Here is a 17,812-nt window from a genome sequence, read left to right as displayed (position 1 = left end):
AATAAACAGAGGGAATAGAAGCAAATACTGTTGAATGACAATGCATGGGGGTATTGTAATCATTGCAATGAAATGAAATATAAATGGATATGTATAAAACCGATGTTCTCCCACGTAAACTATCATTCAATTCACAATAAAAAACTTAAAAAAAAAAAACAAAAAAAAAACAGTGACTCTGGGAGTTGCATCATAGTATCCAGCACACATGTGATGAATAATAATGTCTAATAAACATCTGCTATTTGAATGTGACCAGATGAGATGTCACACTTAGACCTGAATTCACGTACTCCAGGGAAAGATCTAGTAGAAGCTTTCAAACCATGTATACAGTGACAGGTCTGAGAAGTCTCAGCACTGTCTTATGCATTTCCCTCTCACCCACACATACATTCTATTTCCACCCAAAGCAACAACTTTTACCCTCCTATGATCGCTATTTGAAAATGTTATCTAATCATATTAAGATCATGATTGTTTCTTCATTTTAGTTGTTTATACATTGACATAGAGATACATTTTATTCATTTTTTCCACCAATATTTTTCACTCATTAAGCCCTCAAACATTGGAGTCCCGTAATATAAATGCTTAAGGTGCTTGAGTGCTGACTAAAAAGTTGGAGGTTCAAGTTTACCCAGAAGATCCTTAAAAGAAAGGACTGGTGATTTACTTCTGAAAAATTAATCACTGAAAAAATTCCTGTGGAGTACAGTTCTGTTTAGAATTGATTCAACAGCAAATTAAAAAAAAAAAAAATGTGTACTGTTGTAGACACTAAGTAAAACAAATGAGTGAGCAATTGTAAATGGGCTTACATATCACCATAAAGACTTGGATTTTATTTAGACATCATGAGGACGTATTAAGGAATTATGGACAAAGTTGTCACTTGAATAGGTTTGGGCTATTGAAAAATCTCTCTGTTGCTGGTGAAGAATGGATTACAGGAAGTGTTCACAATATAAGGGAGGCAGTTTGGGAATTTAAACACAGTTGAGTTATTTCTTCAAACCTCAGCTGAGTCACATATCTTTTGGTCCTTCCTCTGACTTAGACCCACTTTGCAGTCCAGTAAGTAAGCAGTGTGGCCAAACAACTTGTCAATAGTGTACTTGGGGGTCATTATTTGCATGATTCTCTAAAGTCACAAGAAGCTCATGGGGCCTTTGTAAGTGTAAACACAACGTATGTGACCCCCAGATTGCAAACACTGGTTTTGAAGCACAAAGCTGTTTACATCTAGGAGCCATCTCTTTAAAATAATCCTCAGCAGGCTCTATCATTAATTTTTGGCTTTTCCATTCAATAGCCTCCATAGCTTTGGGCCAGTCAGTAATAAGTAAAGTAATTGCTCAGTTAAAGATGAAATAAATAATTTATATTAAAAACTGTGTATCTAAATGCATGAATGAGCAGTAGAGAGTCTATCCCAGAGAAACAAAAGCATGCTTTTTTTTTTTTTAATTTGTCAATTATAGACTGGAAAATGGAAGAAAACGTATCATATTAATAATAATTATTTGAAGGTAATAGCTTATGTTCTTTAATGCAGTTCCGACATAAACATCACTGTAAGAAATGATATTTCATTTCAATACTAACAAATCAGGTACTTAGTGTGCTGGGGGAGAAATGATTGGAACCACTTTAAAGCTGTGTTAACCAGAGAAACTGCAAAAATATTTATATTCTTATGAAGGAAAGAAAGAATGCCCCTCATGGGTGTATTCAACTCTCCTCCATCTTTTGGATAAATGGTAATGCTAAACAAAAAATGGAAAGATGTCCTTAGAATAATAACCTCAGGACCCAACTGGGACTTGGCTTTCCAATGCACAAAAGTCATTTGCAATATGTTCAGGATGGAGATTTCTATACTGTTTTAAAGCTCATAGACTTCATTATATAGTTCAAACAAAATCACCAAATCACCCAACTCTGGATTGGCTTCCATCCCCTGAGATAGGCTTCCCCATATGTAAGATTACTCACCTTCTTCTTGTTCACTGCCCATAATTCTGTTCAGTGACTCAACAATGTTTATAAGGACCGAAAAACAAAGAAAATGGGAAAATCAATATGCTTGTAGAGGTGTTTCATATAAAGGATGGGACTGCTAAAGCAAAACTTAGGTTTGGCTCTGTTATGGCTCTCTCAAAGCCAGCTCATTCTCCATTTTTATCTCATGGCGACACCACACAAAGACCATGTGGACAATCTCCCAAGGCAAATGTTGAGTGATATCTGAAAGCCATTACACTGAGCAAGCCATTACTCTTCCATTCATATTCATTTCCAGCAGCCAATGTGCAGCTTGCAAAGAAGATGGAGAGTTGGTCAAGGGTCTAAAACTATGAGTCATTTAGTTTTCAAACAACAGCTCCCAATGACTTGGAGATTCCAGCTGATTTATTGTGAATGACATTGATTAGATGATAAGATTAGAAGCTGCTAGTCAGAATTGGTGCTTAGAGAAACAAAACATATAAAAGTCACCAATCCAATAATTCCATGGAGCATTGCACAGAATTGCAGTACAAACAAGTGTTTGGTCCCTTTCACAAAGAGGCATACGAATATATATGTAGAGAGGAATTGTTTATAACCACAAAGCCATAGTGCCGCAATATCTCAGACTTGTCTTTTGTGATCTCATGGGTTTTGAATGCTAGGAAAGTGAAGAGATTCTGGATGATCCAATCCCCAACTATATTGATATACATATTCTCTTTTGACCTTTATAAAATCTTGTGTGACATAGTGGGGAGGGATCCTTAAAATTATCTAAATTTTCTGTATGAAATGCACAGGTTCATAGAGGTAAATAACTTGCAGTACTGTTGGTAAGCGAAATAATAGAATCTTTTGCTGCCCAATTCCTTATCTATTTAATTATCTAATTGTTCATATTCTACGTATACAGCAATATGAGTAAATAAGGATTAATTCACCTTAATAGCCAATTAATTCAGTAACAAGCAATAATTTCAAGCAACTCTTTTGATGAACCAATTGGCTATTGGATAGAATTGGTGGGTCAAAACAGGTGGTTCCGGAGCTGTGTATCAAACAATGCTTTTGCCAGGTGAGACGTTAGATAATGTTCAGTACCTATCTCCCCTATCCTCCTTTTGATAAGTGACAGATTCTTCAAGCTGCAGATTTCACACAGATGCCAAGTTCTGGCTGCATGTTCCAGGATAGTATCAAAGCCAACACAATGAGCTTTAATGCTGGTGAGGTAAGGTATTCTTGGGGTTGAATGGAAATCACCAAGGAGTAATCTGTCAGTTTGCCTAACAAATTTAAAAGAGTCCAGTACCCTGGAAGTGTCACACTGTCCCTTATTTACAACAACAGTAGGGAAGTAGAGAGAACAGCTAGAGCAGCCAACTCGAGCTGCAATCCAGCTGTTCAAGCAGCTAATATCGCTGCAGAAAGAACATTATTTATACAAAAGTCCTTTCACTCAACACTGGAGTGTGAGTTCCAGATGGACACACAGTCACATGCACACACATACACGCACACACTTCAGTTTACTATAGTGACAGAAGGATGGTGCAGAGAGATGCCAATTTGGGTCAACACAGAAGGCGGAGAAACACAATATGCATTGACGATATCTATCGACTAAGCATATTCACAGTAATGATGCTATGTAAAGGACTTCTCCACTTGTTGCAAAAGACAGGAAACAGATCCCCATGAATGTAACAGAAGCAGAGGTTCTAGAAAAGCTGAGATATATGTAGTGGACAGGCTCCCTGTTGCTTACTGTGAGGGCAAGTGACAGCAGAGCCAGATCAGCAGGCATGCACACTTTGCTTCTAGGACTAGAACAGATTGTGTGGTAGGTGAAAGCAATCATCGGACCATTTCTTGGTTAAGCTGAATAGATGCCACGTGGAGCCTTTCTTCCCTCTCAGTGAGACAGCGGCATTGAAGAATCTCCCACGGACCCTTCATTACAGTTTATTACTGCTAGACAGCAAGCTTGGGTGTTCCAAACTTCACATACCTGATAGGGGCCTTGGTTACAGCCACAATAGCTGCTCTCCATGGTATAGCTTCTGGACACACCCATCTCTCGCCAGACCACAACCCTGGCCGTGGAGGCTCGGGATTTCTCCACGAGGAAACTGCAGCTGCCCATTGTGAATGCTGGGGCCAGTTTATCAAGAATTTTGGGAAGAGTCTACAAAAAAAAAAAAAAAATCAAACTCTGATGAGTTGTAAGTGATTGGAGATATGCATCGTAAAAACAGTTTCTCAACAAAGATCTATGCTGTTGTTGTTAAGTGTTGTTGAGTCAGTTCTGACTCATACCAACCCTGTTTAGGGTTTCCAAGGAGCAGCTGGTGGGTTTGAACCACTGACACTGACCTTATCCTACATCTCTACACCAGGACTCTATGTGTCTGTTTATATTTATCTCTACATATATCCAATCATCTATCTAATAAATGCCATTGAAAATCTTATATCAGCTCTAAGTCATGAATACCATTTGCTTTATCATTTCCCAGTTGAGGAAACTGGATCTTAGGAAGGTCAGAGAGAAAAAAATAAACAAGTAACTAAAGTCCCTCAGTAAAAAGTGGCTAAAATGGAATAGAAACTATGTCCTGTCCAAGTCTAAAAGTCATAATCTTTCACTTCCAACTTGGATGTGACTACAAATGTCCACTGCTCACATATTGGACCTCATACATGCTGAGCTTGTGGTTTACACAAGGAAGTAAGATTTATAGAGTGATTCCACCTTCCCTCACTGTTCCTTAGCCTAAAAGACTGAGGATAAGGAATCCTGGTGTGGCACTGTATGATAAACACTACCCTGCTAGAGACAAGGTTGGCACTTTAAACCCACCAGCTGCTCCTCAGAAACTCTATACAGGTTGTTAAGAGTCAGAACTAACTTGAGGACACTTAACAACAACACCAATAACAGTAACAAAGGATTGATTGCTTATCTCAGAGAGACACAAGGAGCTAGTGATCATTCTTGAGCAAATGCATATATAAAGTTTATTTGTTTTCCAAGAGTATATGATTGCCAAATTAACTCTTTAGTCTGTATCACTAACACATAAATCTGAGTTTCACGAATGATAAAGCTCCTGAAGTCCATCTTTTCTGGGTACACGTATCCCACTTTGTCCTATAGTAGGAGACCTTTGTAAGTGACCATTTAAAGGGGAGCTCTGGTGGCACAGTGATTAGAGAGCTTGGCTGCTAAATGAAAGGTCATCAGTGAATTGAACCCCCAGTGACTCGGCAGAAGAAAGTTCTGCTTCCTTGAAGGGGACAACCCAATGGGACCATTCTACTCCATTCTATATGTGGCCACTGTAAGTCAGAACGTACTCAAAGACAGTGGGAGTTTTGTTTATTTGTGTTTGATAAACTCCATTTAGAAGCCATCTGTAGAATCTTGCCATCCTTCCAAAGGAAACACTAGCTCACAGACCCTCTTGCCAAAAGGACTGACTCAGAAGATACACCGAGTTTAGAACCAAAACCAAATCCATTGCTGTGGAAGAGATTCCAGCTCTTGGCAACCGCATATATTGCCAAGCCTGCATTGCTTCCTAGTTTACATCTTTGGTTTTTGCAGATTGCCAGACCTTTCTTCCACAGTACCATCAGGCATGTATGAAACATCAAGCTTACAATTAGTAGATGAGTGCATTCACTATTTGTGCCACCCAGAGACTCAGTGTCAGTACTGACAGAATATACACATAGCAACACACAATATAAAATTATGTACATTAAAAAAAAAATGAAACATAAGGCATCTGGACAAACTGTGGGGAGAAGTTAGAGAAATAGAACAAGTTGATGAGTATATGTAATAAGGAATTAGGCTTAAAGAAATGCAGTTTCATAAAACTCTAGGATACTGAGCAAATCTTTTAATCACTCTAGTTCTAAGTCTTCCCATCTTTAATATAGCATTTAGTCATATTAATGTGAGAACTAATTTAATTATATTAGGAATTATATATTATGTCAAACTTAGAGTTTATTCTTATTATGTAGATATCATCTTTATAAACTCTCCAACTCACTACAATTTATTTGTAACTCCAAAACCAATACTTGTGGTACATTATCATCATTCCCAGATATATAGATGTGTAAGGAGCTCTCTGGTAGAGGAGTGGTTACGAATCAGGCTGTTAATCTCAAGGTCAGCAGTTCGAAACTAGTGGCTGTTCTGCAGGAGAAATATGAGGCTTTTCGCTCCCATGAGGATTTGCTGCCTTGGAAACCCTGTGCAGGGTTGCCAGGAGTCAAAACTGACTCCACGGTACTTAATAACAACATGTTCTCAACTAAATTTTAACAAGATTGGTTTAGTACTGGCTAATTTAGTGTTTGTGGTGACTTAATAGAACATATATACCATGAATAATAAGAAATGATTGTACATCAACATTATTAATATAATTTAATATGTTCTATAAATTTCCACATAGCCTCCAGATCAACAGTATCATTTGAAAAGGAAAATAAAATGCTGATAATGTCTTCTACGATTTTATTTGTAATGTTTTTCTCTTGTTTGATTTCATTGTATGCACTCTTGTCTCTCTCTCCTCATGACCCCTTCACCCTATTTTCTCCTTCAATAATATAATATATAATGTATTAATATAATATAACAATAAAGTTAAATTGAATGTGATGTAATTTTTATTTAAATCATTATTGATGTAATTAGTCGACTATTTTCTAACTCCTTTGCAGCATAGAGGTTCCATGAGGGCAAGGTGAGTGTCTTGTATAAATAATCACTCTGCACATGAAACTCACAGAAGGCACTCCATAATTATTTACAACAATAAATAGAATCTGCTAGCCTAGACCCTTAGAGTTGTTTAAACAAGTATACATTGATACACTATTTAATAAGCTGCAACTAATTGATTGAGAATACTAGAACAAGACTTTATTAATACCCTACCATGTTGTAAAAATTTCAATCTTACATCCTTTGAACGATCTCTCATTCCTTACTTCAGTGACCCTAGTTTGGATAGATAGCATAGGTCCTGTCCAAAGGACCATATGCTCACATTAACTGTGTGCATCCTGGAGAACTTGACTAGCTATGATCCCTTCACTGGAACTTGGAGGACGTGGGATTTGCAAAGTAAAATGGGAGTACCCCTCTTATATCTTCACAGTGCCAATACATCTTGCTGGCATTCTTCCTCTTTTTCACAGAACCTCCACTTTACCAAGCATGAAGGATGTCCTTCTCCAAAGATTGGTTCCTCCTGATAATATGTCTGAAGTCTGAGAGACAAAGTCTGGCCATCATGGCTTCCTCTGAGCATACCAGCTGTACTTTTTTCAACACAGATTTGTTTGTTTTTCTAGCAGCCCATGGTACTTTTAGGAGTTCTGGTATGGCTCTGCAGGTTAATGTACTAGACTGTAAACTGCAAAGTCAGTTTAAACTACACGGTCAGTGGTTCAAGTTCACTAGCAACTCCTTAGAAACACTAAACAGGGTCGTCATGAGTCAGAACCAACTTGACAGCATTTAGCGACAGTAATTAATTACACTTTTAATGTTCTCCTCCAACACTATAACTCAAATGCATCAAATCTTCTATGGTCTTCCTTATTCACTCTTCACATGCATATGAGGTTATTGAAAATACCATGAGGTGAATCTTAGTTTACAAACTGACATCTTTGCTCTTCAACACTTTAAAAAGGTCCTGTGCAGCAGATTTGCCTAATGCAATACACCATTTGATTTAGTGACTACTGCTTCCATGAGTGCTGATGGTGAATACAAGCAAAATGGAGATTCTGACAACTTCAATCTTTTATCCATCTATATTAATATATTTATTGGTCAAGGATTTTTGTTTTCTATACTTAAGGAGCTCTGGTAGTGTAGTGGTTACGAATCAAGCTGCAAACTGCAAGGTCAGCAGTTTGAAACTACCAGCTGTTCCGTGGGAGAAAGATGAGGCTTTCTGCTCCCATAAAGATTTATAGCCTTGAAAACCCTGTGCAGGGTCTCTATGAGTCAGACCAACTCCACGGCACATAATACTTAAGATGCAACTGATATCAAGGGCTGTGGTCTTTGATCTTCAACAGTAATATTTTTACTCCTCTTCACTTTGATGAAGTTCTGGTATGGTGCTGCAGGATAATACACTGTACCTCAAGGTTGCTTTGAACTACAAGGTCAGTAGTTCAAACCACCCTGCCACTCCATGGAAATCCTATAGAGGGTTGTGACACATCAGAATTAACTTGATGGCACTTAACAACAACAACTTTGCTTTCAGCAAGCAAGGTTGTATCACCTGCATATCACAGGTTGTTAATGAGTGTTCCTCCAATCCTGTTGTCGTGTTTTTCTTCATATAATCCAGTTTTTAGAATTATTTGTTCAGCATACAGATCAAAAAAATACAGTGAAAATATACAACCCTGTTGAACACTTTTCTTAATTTTAAAATTATTCAACATTTCCTTACTCTGTTAGAACAACTGCCCCTTTGTCTACATACAGATTCCTAATGAGCACAACCCAGTGTTCCAAAATACTCATTCTCCCCAATTTAGTCTATAGCTTGTCATGATGCAGACAGTTGGAAGTCTTTGCGTAGTCAATAATAGGTAAATATATTTTGGGTATTATCTGCTTTCAGCCAAGATCCATCTGACATCAGCAAAGATAACCCTCATTCCACAGCCTCTTCTGAATCCATCTTGAACCTCTGGCAGTTTCCTGTCAATTTACTGTTGCAGTAGTTTTTAAATTACCTTTAACAAAATTTTTCTTGCATATGATATTGATGATATTGTCCAATGAGTTCAACAGTCCATTGAGTCACCTCTTTCTGGAATGACCACAAATATGAATCTCGCCCAATCAGCTGACCAGGTAGTTGTCTTCCACATTTCTTGGTGTAGAGTAAATGCTTCCATTGCCTCATCAGTTTGTTGAATGGTTTCAATTTGTAGTCCATCAATTCCTGGTGGCTTGTTCTCTGCCAATACCTTCAGTGCACCTTAAACTTCTTCATTCAGTTAATCATTCATTTAACTATGAGTCATCAAATTCATATCATTGGCTCTTGATCATATTGTTGTTGTGAAGTGCCGTTGAGTCGGTTCCAACCCATAGCAACCCTGTATGGGGTTTCCGAGGGTGTAAATCTTTACGGGAGTAGAACGCCTCATCTTTCTCCCACGGAGCAGCTGGTAATTTCGAACCGCTGACCTTAAGGTTCGCAACCTGATTCGTAACCACTATGCTACCAGAGCTCCTTTCTTGATCACATGCTGCCTCTTAAAATGGTTAAACATAGTCTATTTCTTTTGGGTACAGTGACTCTGTGTATTTCTTCCATATTCTTTGGATGCTTTCTACATCATTCTATATTTTTCCCATAGAATCCTTCAATATTGCAGGCTGAGGTTTGAATCCTTTTTCTTCAGTTCCCTCAGCTTGAGAAATGTTGAGCATCTTCGACCTTTTTAGTTTTCGAACTCCAGGTCTTTGCAATTTTCTTTATAATATGTGACTTTGTCTTCTCAGGCTGCCCTTTGAAATTTTCTATTCAGTTCTTTCCTGCCTCATTTCATCACTTAGCTTTAGCATCTCTACACTGGACAGCAAGTTTCAGAGTCTCTTTTGACATCCATTTTAGTCTTTTCCTTCTGTCTTGTTTTCTTAATGACCTTTTGTTTTCTTCCTGTATGGTGTTCTTGATGTCATCCCACAACTCTGCTGGACTTGAGTCATTAGTGTCTAATTCACAAATGTATTCTTAAGATGATCTGTAACCTCAGCTGGGATGTATTCAAGAGTATATTTTGGATCTCATAGTCTTGTTTTTCTTCAGCTTCAGCTTGAACTTGCATATGAGCAATTGATGGTCTCTTCCACAGTGTGCCTCAGTTTTGACTGATGATATGGGGCTTTTTCAAGGAGCTCTGGTAGCGTAGTGGTTATGAATCGGGCTGCGAACCTTAAGGGCAACAGTTGTTCGAAACTACCAGTTGTTCCGCGGGAGAAAGATGAGGCGTTCTGCTCCCGTAAAGATTTACAGCCTCGGAAACCCTGTACAGGGTCGCTATGGGTCGGAACAGACTCAACAGCACTTAACAACAACAACAACATGGGACTTTTCCACCATTTTTTGACAGTTGTATTCAATTTGATTTCTGTGAATTCAGTCTCATGAGGTCCATGTGTATAGTTGTTTTTCATGTTATTTTTATTTTTAAAAATTGCAATGAAGAAGTCATTGGTCTTGCAAAGTTCTAACATGCTTATCTATAGCATCCTTTTTATCATGAAAGCCATCTTTTCTAACTACTGATCCTTCTTCTTTGTTTCCAACTTTTGCATTTCAACCACCACTAATCACCAATTCAACTTGGTTGCATGTTTGATCAATTCCAGACTGAAGAAGTAGGTAGAATTCTTCAATTTCATCATCATTAGCTTTAGTGTTTGGTGCCTAAACTTGAATAATAATATTTAACGGGTCTTCTTTTTAGGCGTGTGGATAGTATCCTATCACAGACAGCATTGTAATTCAAGACAGATCTTTAAATGTTCATTTTGATGATAAATGTGACATGATTCCTCTTCAGTTTGTCATTTCCAGCATAGTTAACTATCTAGTTGTCAAATTAATAATGGTCAAAACCAGTCCATTTCAGCTCAATAATGCCTAGGATACTGATGTTCATGTGTTCTGCATCATTTTTGACAGGAGCTCTGGTAGCACAGTGGTTACGAATCGGGCTGCTAACCTTAAGGTCGGCAGTTCAAAACTACCTGCTGTTCTGCAGGAGAAAAATGAGGCTTTCTGCTCCCGTAAAGATTTACAGCTTTGGAAACCCTGTACAGGGTCACTATGAGTCGGAACCAACTCTACGGTACTTAACAACATCATTTTTGACACTTTCAATTTTCCAATATTCATCCATACATCATACATTCCATGTTCAGCTTATTAATCAATAATTACATCTGTTCCTCTTCATTTTGAGTTGTACCCCATCTGTAAAAGAATGTCCTGAAATCTTTAGTCATTTGCCTCATAATGGTCAACTGTATTTGGAAGAGGCAACTCTTCCCCAGACATATTTTAGTGCCTTCCATCCTGAGAGGAATCCTGGTATAGCACTGTGGATTAATGTGCTATACTTCATGGCAGTTTGAATCCCAAGATCGGTGGTTCAAACTCATTAGCCACTCCTTGGAAAGCCTACATAGGGTCACTATGGGTTGGAAAAGACTCAATGGCACTTAACAACAACAACAACATCCTGAGAGAGCCTCATTTTCTGGCACTGTATCTTACACTATTCTGGTGTTCTTTACAATGTTTCAATATTCTGGTGCTGTCTGACATTGTTCCACTGCTATTCATAAGGTTTTCAGGGACTAAATATTCAGAAGTAGTCCATCTCTCCTTCTTCCTAGTCTGTCTTCATCTGGGAGCAGCTCATGTGAAACCTGTCCACCATGGGTTACCCTGCAAATACTGGTACCATAGCTTCCAGAGTAAGCAGCATGCAAGCCCCCCCACCCCACCCCCAGTACAGTAAAGGGACAGAGGAGTGGTGGGAGCGCCATGGAAGGCAGAATCGTTGGGTTTGGCCCTGCTGAGACAACCACAGTTCTAGCCATCCCATTTGTTGTTGTTAGGTGCCATTGAGCAACCCTATGTACAACAAAACGAAACACTGCCCAGTCCTCGACTAAACTCACCATTGTTGCCTTGCTTGAACCCACATTGGTGGTGGTGGTTATGTGTCGTGGTGTTGGAACCGATTAGGGATGAGTTAATTAAATTCTTGGCCAAATATAACAGGCTAAGATGATAATTTGATATGTCCCACTAATGTTGTCATGAACATCCAAAAGGCCCTTGGCAGATAAAACATTCTCCACCCCTGCTATAAAGGGTCACTGTGAGTTGGAATTGACTTGATGGCCATGGGTTTTGCCATTATTATGAATATTAGCATGCTATTCACACAGGGGTTTGCTGAGCATTGTTTTGGAAAAGGGGAAAACAAAAATTGCTTTGTTAGAACATCTATCTCCTTTGCAATGTATATTTCCTTTCTTTTAGCTTGAAAATCCTCTATTTTCCAAGGTCCTAACTCTTGATGTAGTCCTCTCTTTAATTCTAAATTGCAAGGCAGTCTAACTCATTGTTCTGTTTTTCTGCAATATAGTACACACCATGAACTATAATATCCCTGAAGTCAGCGTCTGAAAATGCAGATCCTTTTGTCAGAGAGACTGAGTTCAAATACCAGCCTTGCTAACCTTGGACAATTTACTTAACTTCCGTGTTATTAACTAAATTGTCATATATGAAATGGGATGTTATTCAAAATCTCCACTCATGCAACAAACATTTGTTAAGTATTTTCCATGTCCTGGTCATTATTCTAGGACCTGAAATAGTTGGAAAGATTATAGGCATTCATGCACAGAGAGCACTTAGAATAGCACTCGCTATGTGCACAACACTCTGTATTATTTGTAATTATTTTCTTTGCAACTCCTCAAAAGTAGAAATTAATGAAGGAGATCAATGCCAGAAAATGTCACCTGGATAACTAAAAAGAGGCACTCTTGAGGCAGCGGTCCAGAAGACTTGATTTCAATTCCTTTCTCCTCAATTTACTGTTATCCATAACTTGCAATTAAAGTTCTTTGAGGCTCAAGTTTTAATTATTGCAAAATCCATGCCATTCAACTGCTTCTGGTTTCTCACCATATAAAATTAAAATCGACAGTCATCCCATGCTATGTGTTACCGTAGCTTATCATAGTCACCCCACAAAACCTTATCTTTTGACTGCAGCCAGGATCATCTAGCCAGTCGGTGCAAATTGAGTTAATTTTCTCTGTAACCACATAGTATTTCTGTTCTTGTGCTTATTCTGTCTGTACTTTATGCTTCTAGTTATCTGTCTCTCCCTCTATTAATTTTTAAGAGTCCACATTTTATTCAGCTTCATTAAATGATTATCCAGCACAGTGTTTGGCAGATGATTTGTTGTTGTTGTTGTTAAGCACTGTCAAGTCAGTGAGAGGTAATCAGTAAATATTGTTGGGGTCTTTAAATGATGGTGAGGTACACTGAAATAAGTGTACATTTCAATGGTTTTTAATAAATATACATAGTTGTGTATCTGTCACCAAAATCCAATTCTAGAACACTTTCATCACCACAAAAAGTTTGCAGTCAAGGTCTGCAGATTTTGCCTTTTCCACCTCTGGTCTGATTTCTTATTCGATCATTTGCATTTCCAAAATTTTATATGAATTCATCCATATATTGTTGTGTTTTTTCTGACTTCTTCTTCTTACCATGATGCTTTTGAAGTTCATTTATGCCTGAAGAGTGACAAAGGGTCATACAGGTTATACCCATTCTCTAGCTGAACAATAAGTTGGGTCTTTTTAATGATTTTGAATGTTGTTCCACATTTCTCACTCTTTCTAGGATCTTCTAATGTGATCCTTTTCAGAGCAGCCCTTTGTCAAAGACAAGCAGTCCTAAGTGAATATACTTCTGAGTTCTCAGTTGTGTCCCACTGGTCTATGTCTCTGTCATTGTACCAACACCAGGTTCTTTGACTATCATGACTATGGAGCAGGTTTGAGATAAGGAAGCGAGAAATCTCATACTTTGGTCTTCTTTTTCAGTGGTGGTTCCGTGGCCAAGGCCTCTTTCCTATCCATATAAAATTGGCAATTGATTTTTCCATCTTGAAAGAATGGTGATTGACTCTGGATCAATATTACATTACACAAGTAGTGTTCATAAAGCTTGCAGGAAAATTTCCATTATCTTTTCATTAATTTCTTCCATGAGCTTTTTAAAGTCCCCCCAAATCTATAGTATTTGTGCAGTAAGTGCTTTTGTAGTATTGACATTTTCAGAATGTACTACTTTATACCCATAATCATAGTGTATGTTTCCATTTATGTAGGCATATTTTTGTTATTTATATTAGTGTTTTGCAGAGATTTTTTGTGTATAGTGATTTTATATCTCTGTTAGATTTATTCCTGTCTATATATCAGCAGTCAAGAAATCAAACGACATAGGCAAATCTGCTGCAAAAGGCATTTTTAAAGTGTTGAAAAGCAAAAATGTCATCTTGGGACTAAGGTGCCTCTGACCCAAGCCATGGTATTTTCAATAACCACATATGTATGCGGAAGCTGGACAGTGAATAAGGAAGACCGTAGAAGAATTGATGCTTTTGAGTTATGGTGTTGGAGGAGAACATTGAAAGTGCCATGGGCTGCCAAAAGAACCAAAAGATGTGTTTTGGAAGAAGTGCAGCCAGAGTGCTCCTTGGAGGCCAGGATGGCCAAACTTCGTCTCTCATACTTTGGACATATTGTCAGGAGGGACCAGTCACTGGAGAAGGATATCATGTTTGGTAAGGTGCAGGATCAGAGAAGAAGAGAAAGACCCGCAGTGAGATGGATTGGCAAAGTGGCAGCATCAAAAGGCTCAAGTGTGGCAACAATAGTGAGGTTGGCCTAGGACTGGGCAGTATTTCGTTCTGTTGTGCATAGCGTCGCTATGAGTCAGTACCAACTCAACGGCACCTAACAACAACAAATATTACGTTTTGGATGGATATTGTTAATGACATTGTTTTCTTACTTTCCTTTTCAGAGTTCTCTTTGTTAAAGTAAAGTGACACTACTAATATTTGCATGACTAATATAGGTTTCTTAGATACCTAGCTTCTCACCTTCTATAACGTTAGGGGCATTTTCTTCAAACAAATCTCATAGTTTTTGCTGGCTTTTCCTTTTTTGTTTTTCTTTTCTTTCAGTTTTGGAATTCCCATCACACAAGAATAACAAGTTATTCTTCTTGATGATGTCACACATCATTCAAATGTTTGCTTTCTTTTTATATTTGTGTGTATGTGTGCTTATATATTTTTTTTCTGATTTTTTCTTCTAGCTGATTATTTTTGAGACATTTGTCTTCAGTCTCAGTGATTCTATCTTCCATTGACCCAATTATACTCCTTTGTAGGAGCTCAGGTAGCTTAGCGGTTATGAATCAGGCTGTGAACCTTAAGGTCAGCAGTTCGAAACTACCAGCTGTTCCACAGGTGAAAGATGAGGCTTTCTGCTCTTATAAAGATTTACAGCCTCAGAAACCCTGTACAGGGTCACTATGAGTCACAACCAACTCCATGGCACATAACCAACCAAACAAAGCCCTTTCAATGCAGTACCTATTACAGAAATCTCATTATTTATCGTATGGCTTGCTATTTGCTGGTTTTGTGTGATTTCTAATTCTTCATGTATTTTGCCCATTTGTTTTTGCAATGTTTTTCTTAATTATTTTAGAAATTTACAGATGTTTTCCTTGATTCTTTCTCCAGTGTCTTTATTCTGTCTTTCAAGCTATTGAAAATACATCAATATATGGTTTCTATTTGGTCAACACATTGCCACCTCTTCCTAAATAATGTTTAATGTGTCTGTGTTTTTGTCACTTATTTAAGCCACTCTGTCTTGTTTCTTTGTGTGAACTGAGGTTGTCTGTTTACTCAATGACATTGTAATGTGTATTTGTATTGTGATTTGTGACTGTATGTTGGGTTTTGCCCAGATTTTTTGTTTGTTTGCTTTTTGCTTTATTTTGTGTTGCTACATCCAAGCAAGCAGTGTGGCTGTGCTATTCTGTCTGCTAACTTGACAGGATTTAGGTCTCACCACCTATCCCCTGGTGGATGAGAAAGATGTTAGGAGTTTGTGCACAGTTCTCTCTTGCTTTTCATGTGAAGCAGTTGAGAGAGGGTTGGGCTGGTATTGGCTGCCACCTATCACTGATTAGGTTGATCAATTGATCTTGTCCAGTTGGTTGGGGGGCAGAAGGTGAAGGTGTAGCTGGCAATGTGGGAACAGTTGCTGTCACCTGACAGGTGGTAGGGGGAAGCAAGAGATAAAAGCAATAAAAAAATAACAACAATAAGAAATAAGAGAATAGCAAGCAATAAAGCATGCTAAATAAAATAAAAATTAAAGAGAAAAGAAATAAAAGAAAAATAATAAAATAAAAAATTAAGGTGGAGTAAAAAGAAAGGTAAAGATAAGAAAAACTTAAAAAGCATGAAGAGGGGAATTAAAGAGAAACAGAAGAAAGAAAAAGAGGGAATTGAAACAAAATTTGTAAAATGCAGAAAAGTATCCATGTGGGGCGGAAGGGAGGCACTTGGGTAGTACTTCTGTCAGCCACAGAGGCAACAGGGGGCAGGGCATCTGGTAAGGGGCACACACTACTGGCTGAGGAGGCCACAAAGAGAGCAGATTTGTGTCCTGACTTGAATTCTTGTGGCCCTAGAGGGCAGCTGGGAGCAGGGTTTCTGGTCCTGGAAGAATTTCCTTCACTCTCCGAATGCAGCTGCAGGTGTTGTTGTGGTTGTTAAGTGCTGTTGAGTCAGTTCTGACTCATACAGATCCTGCAGAGTGTTTCCAAGGATCGGCTGGTTGTCTTGAACCACCGACCTTGTGGTTAACACCAGCATTGCAATTCAACCTACCTTGTTAATAAGCTACAATATCTGATTCTGGAAGAAGTTACTACTACTAATCCCGATGGCACTTGGAGATAAGGCAACTGGTTCTGTGGTGAGTTTTTTATGGTTTAGATGGGAGCCAACTGGAATAAAGGTGCCTGTTCATCAATGGAGTTTCTAAAGTCTCAAAGAGTAGTTGAGGACAGGGCTCCTGGTAATGAAAGGGATGCCTGCCAGACCAGAGGGCAGCTGGGGTCAGGATGTCTGGTCCCAAATGGAGTTTCTGCCAATCCAGAGGGTGGCTGGGGGCAGGTTGCTCATCTGGCACTGTGAATTGTGCTGGCTCCGGGAGGTAGAGCACATGGGCCGGTAAAACTAGGAGTGTTTTCACAGCATGCACCTAGAATCTAATTCATGAGGGTGTGACTCAAGCCTGAAGGAGGCTCTGCATGGGGTTTGGGTAGGAGTGTCACCAGCATCTAGGTGGATGAAGAAGGGGGCTGGACACTTCTGGTCACAGAGAAGGTGCTAGGAACAAGGGGAAGATTGTGGAAATACTTGTTCAATCCTGGGCATGTGGAGTCAACCATAAGGTCATTACCCAATAGGGATATTATTGTTGTTACATGCTGTTGTCAGTCCCGACTCATAGTGAACTGAATAGGGTTTCCAAGGAACAGCTGGTGGGTTTGAACTGTCAACCTTGTGGTTCACAGTCCAGTGCTGATCCTATAGCGCCACACCAGGAGTCCCCAGTAGGATTGCTGCTTACAAAAAATCAAAATGAGCATGCTGTTTTAGACTTGTTGTTGTTAAGTGCCATGGAGTTGGTAACGACTCAGCAATCTTATACACAATCGAACAAAATACTGCCCAGCCCTACACTATCCTCACAATCCTTGCTAAGTTTGAGCCCATTTTTGCTGCCACAGTGCCAATGCATCTTGGGAATTCTTCTTCTTGTTCACTAAAATTCCACCAAGCATGATCACATTCTGGTGCTCTGTATCATGCTTCAATTTCAATATTCTGGTGTTATCTGACAGTGTTCCGTTACTGTACGTAAGATTTTCAGTAACTAAAAATTTGGAAGTAGTCCATCTCTCTTTCTTCTTAATATGTCTTAGTCTGGAAGCTCATCTGAAACCTGTCCACTATAGGTGACTCTGAATTTATTTAAAATACTTTTGGCATGGCCTCCACAATCACAGCAATA

General features: G+C 38.7%; 1 protein-coding gene across 1 annotated transcript in view; it reads right to left on the bottom strand.

Annotated features, from left to right (window-relative positions):
- The window catches only part of LOC102818791 (cytosolic carboxypeptidase 4-like), a 1,058,651-nt gene that overhangs the window by 254,404 nt on the left and 786,435 nt on the right, over positions 1–17,812 (bottom strand). The window contains 1 exon segment of the mRNA XM_006867161.1: positions 4,028–4,204. Within this exon segment, the coding sequence (XP_006867223.1) occupies positions 4,028–4,204 (177 nt within the window).

This window comes from Chrysochloris asiatica, unplaced genomic scaffold, assembly GCF_000296735.1.
Source record: "Chrysochloris asiatica unplaced genomic scaffold, ChrAsi1.0 scaffold00101, whole genome shotgun sequence".
NCBI classification, from domain to species: Eukaryota; Metazoa; Chordata; class Mammalia; order Afrosoricida; family Chrysochloridae; genus Chrysochloris; species Chrysochloris asiatica.
Note: the sequence above shows the minus strand (reverse complement) of the source record. Positions and strands in the feature narration are given on the sequence as shown.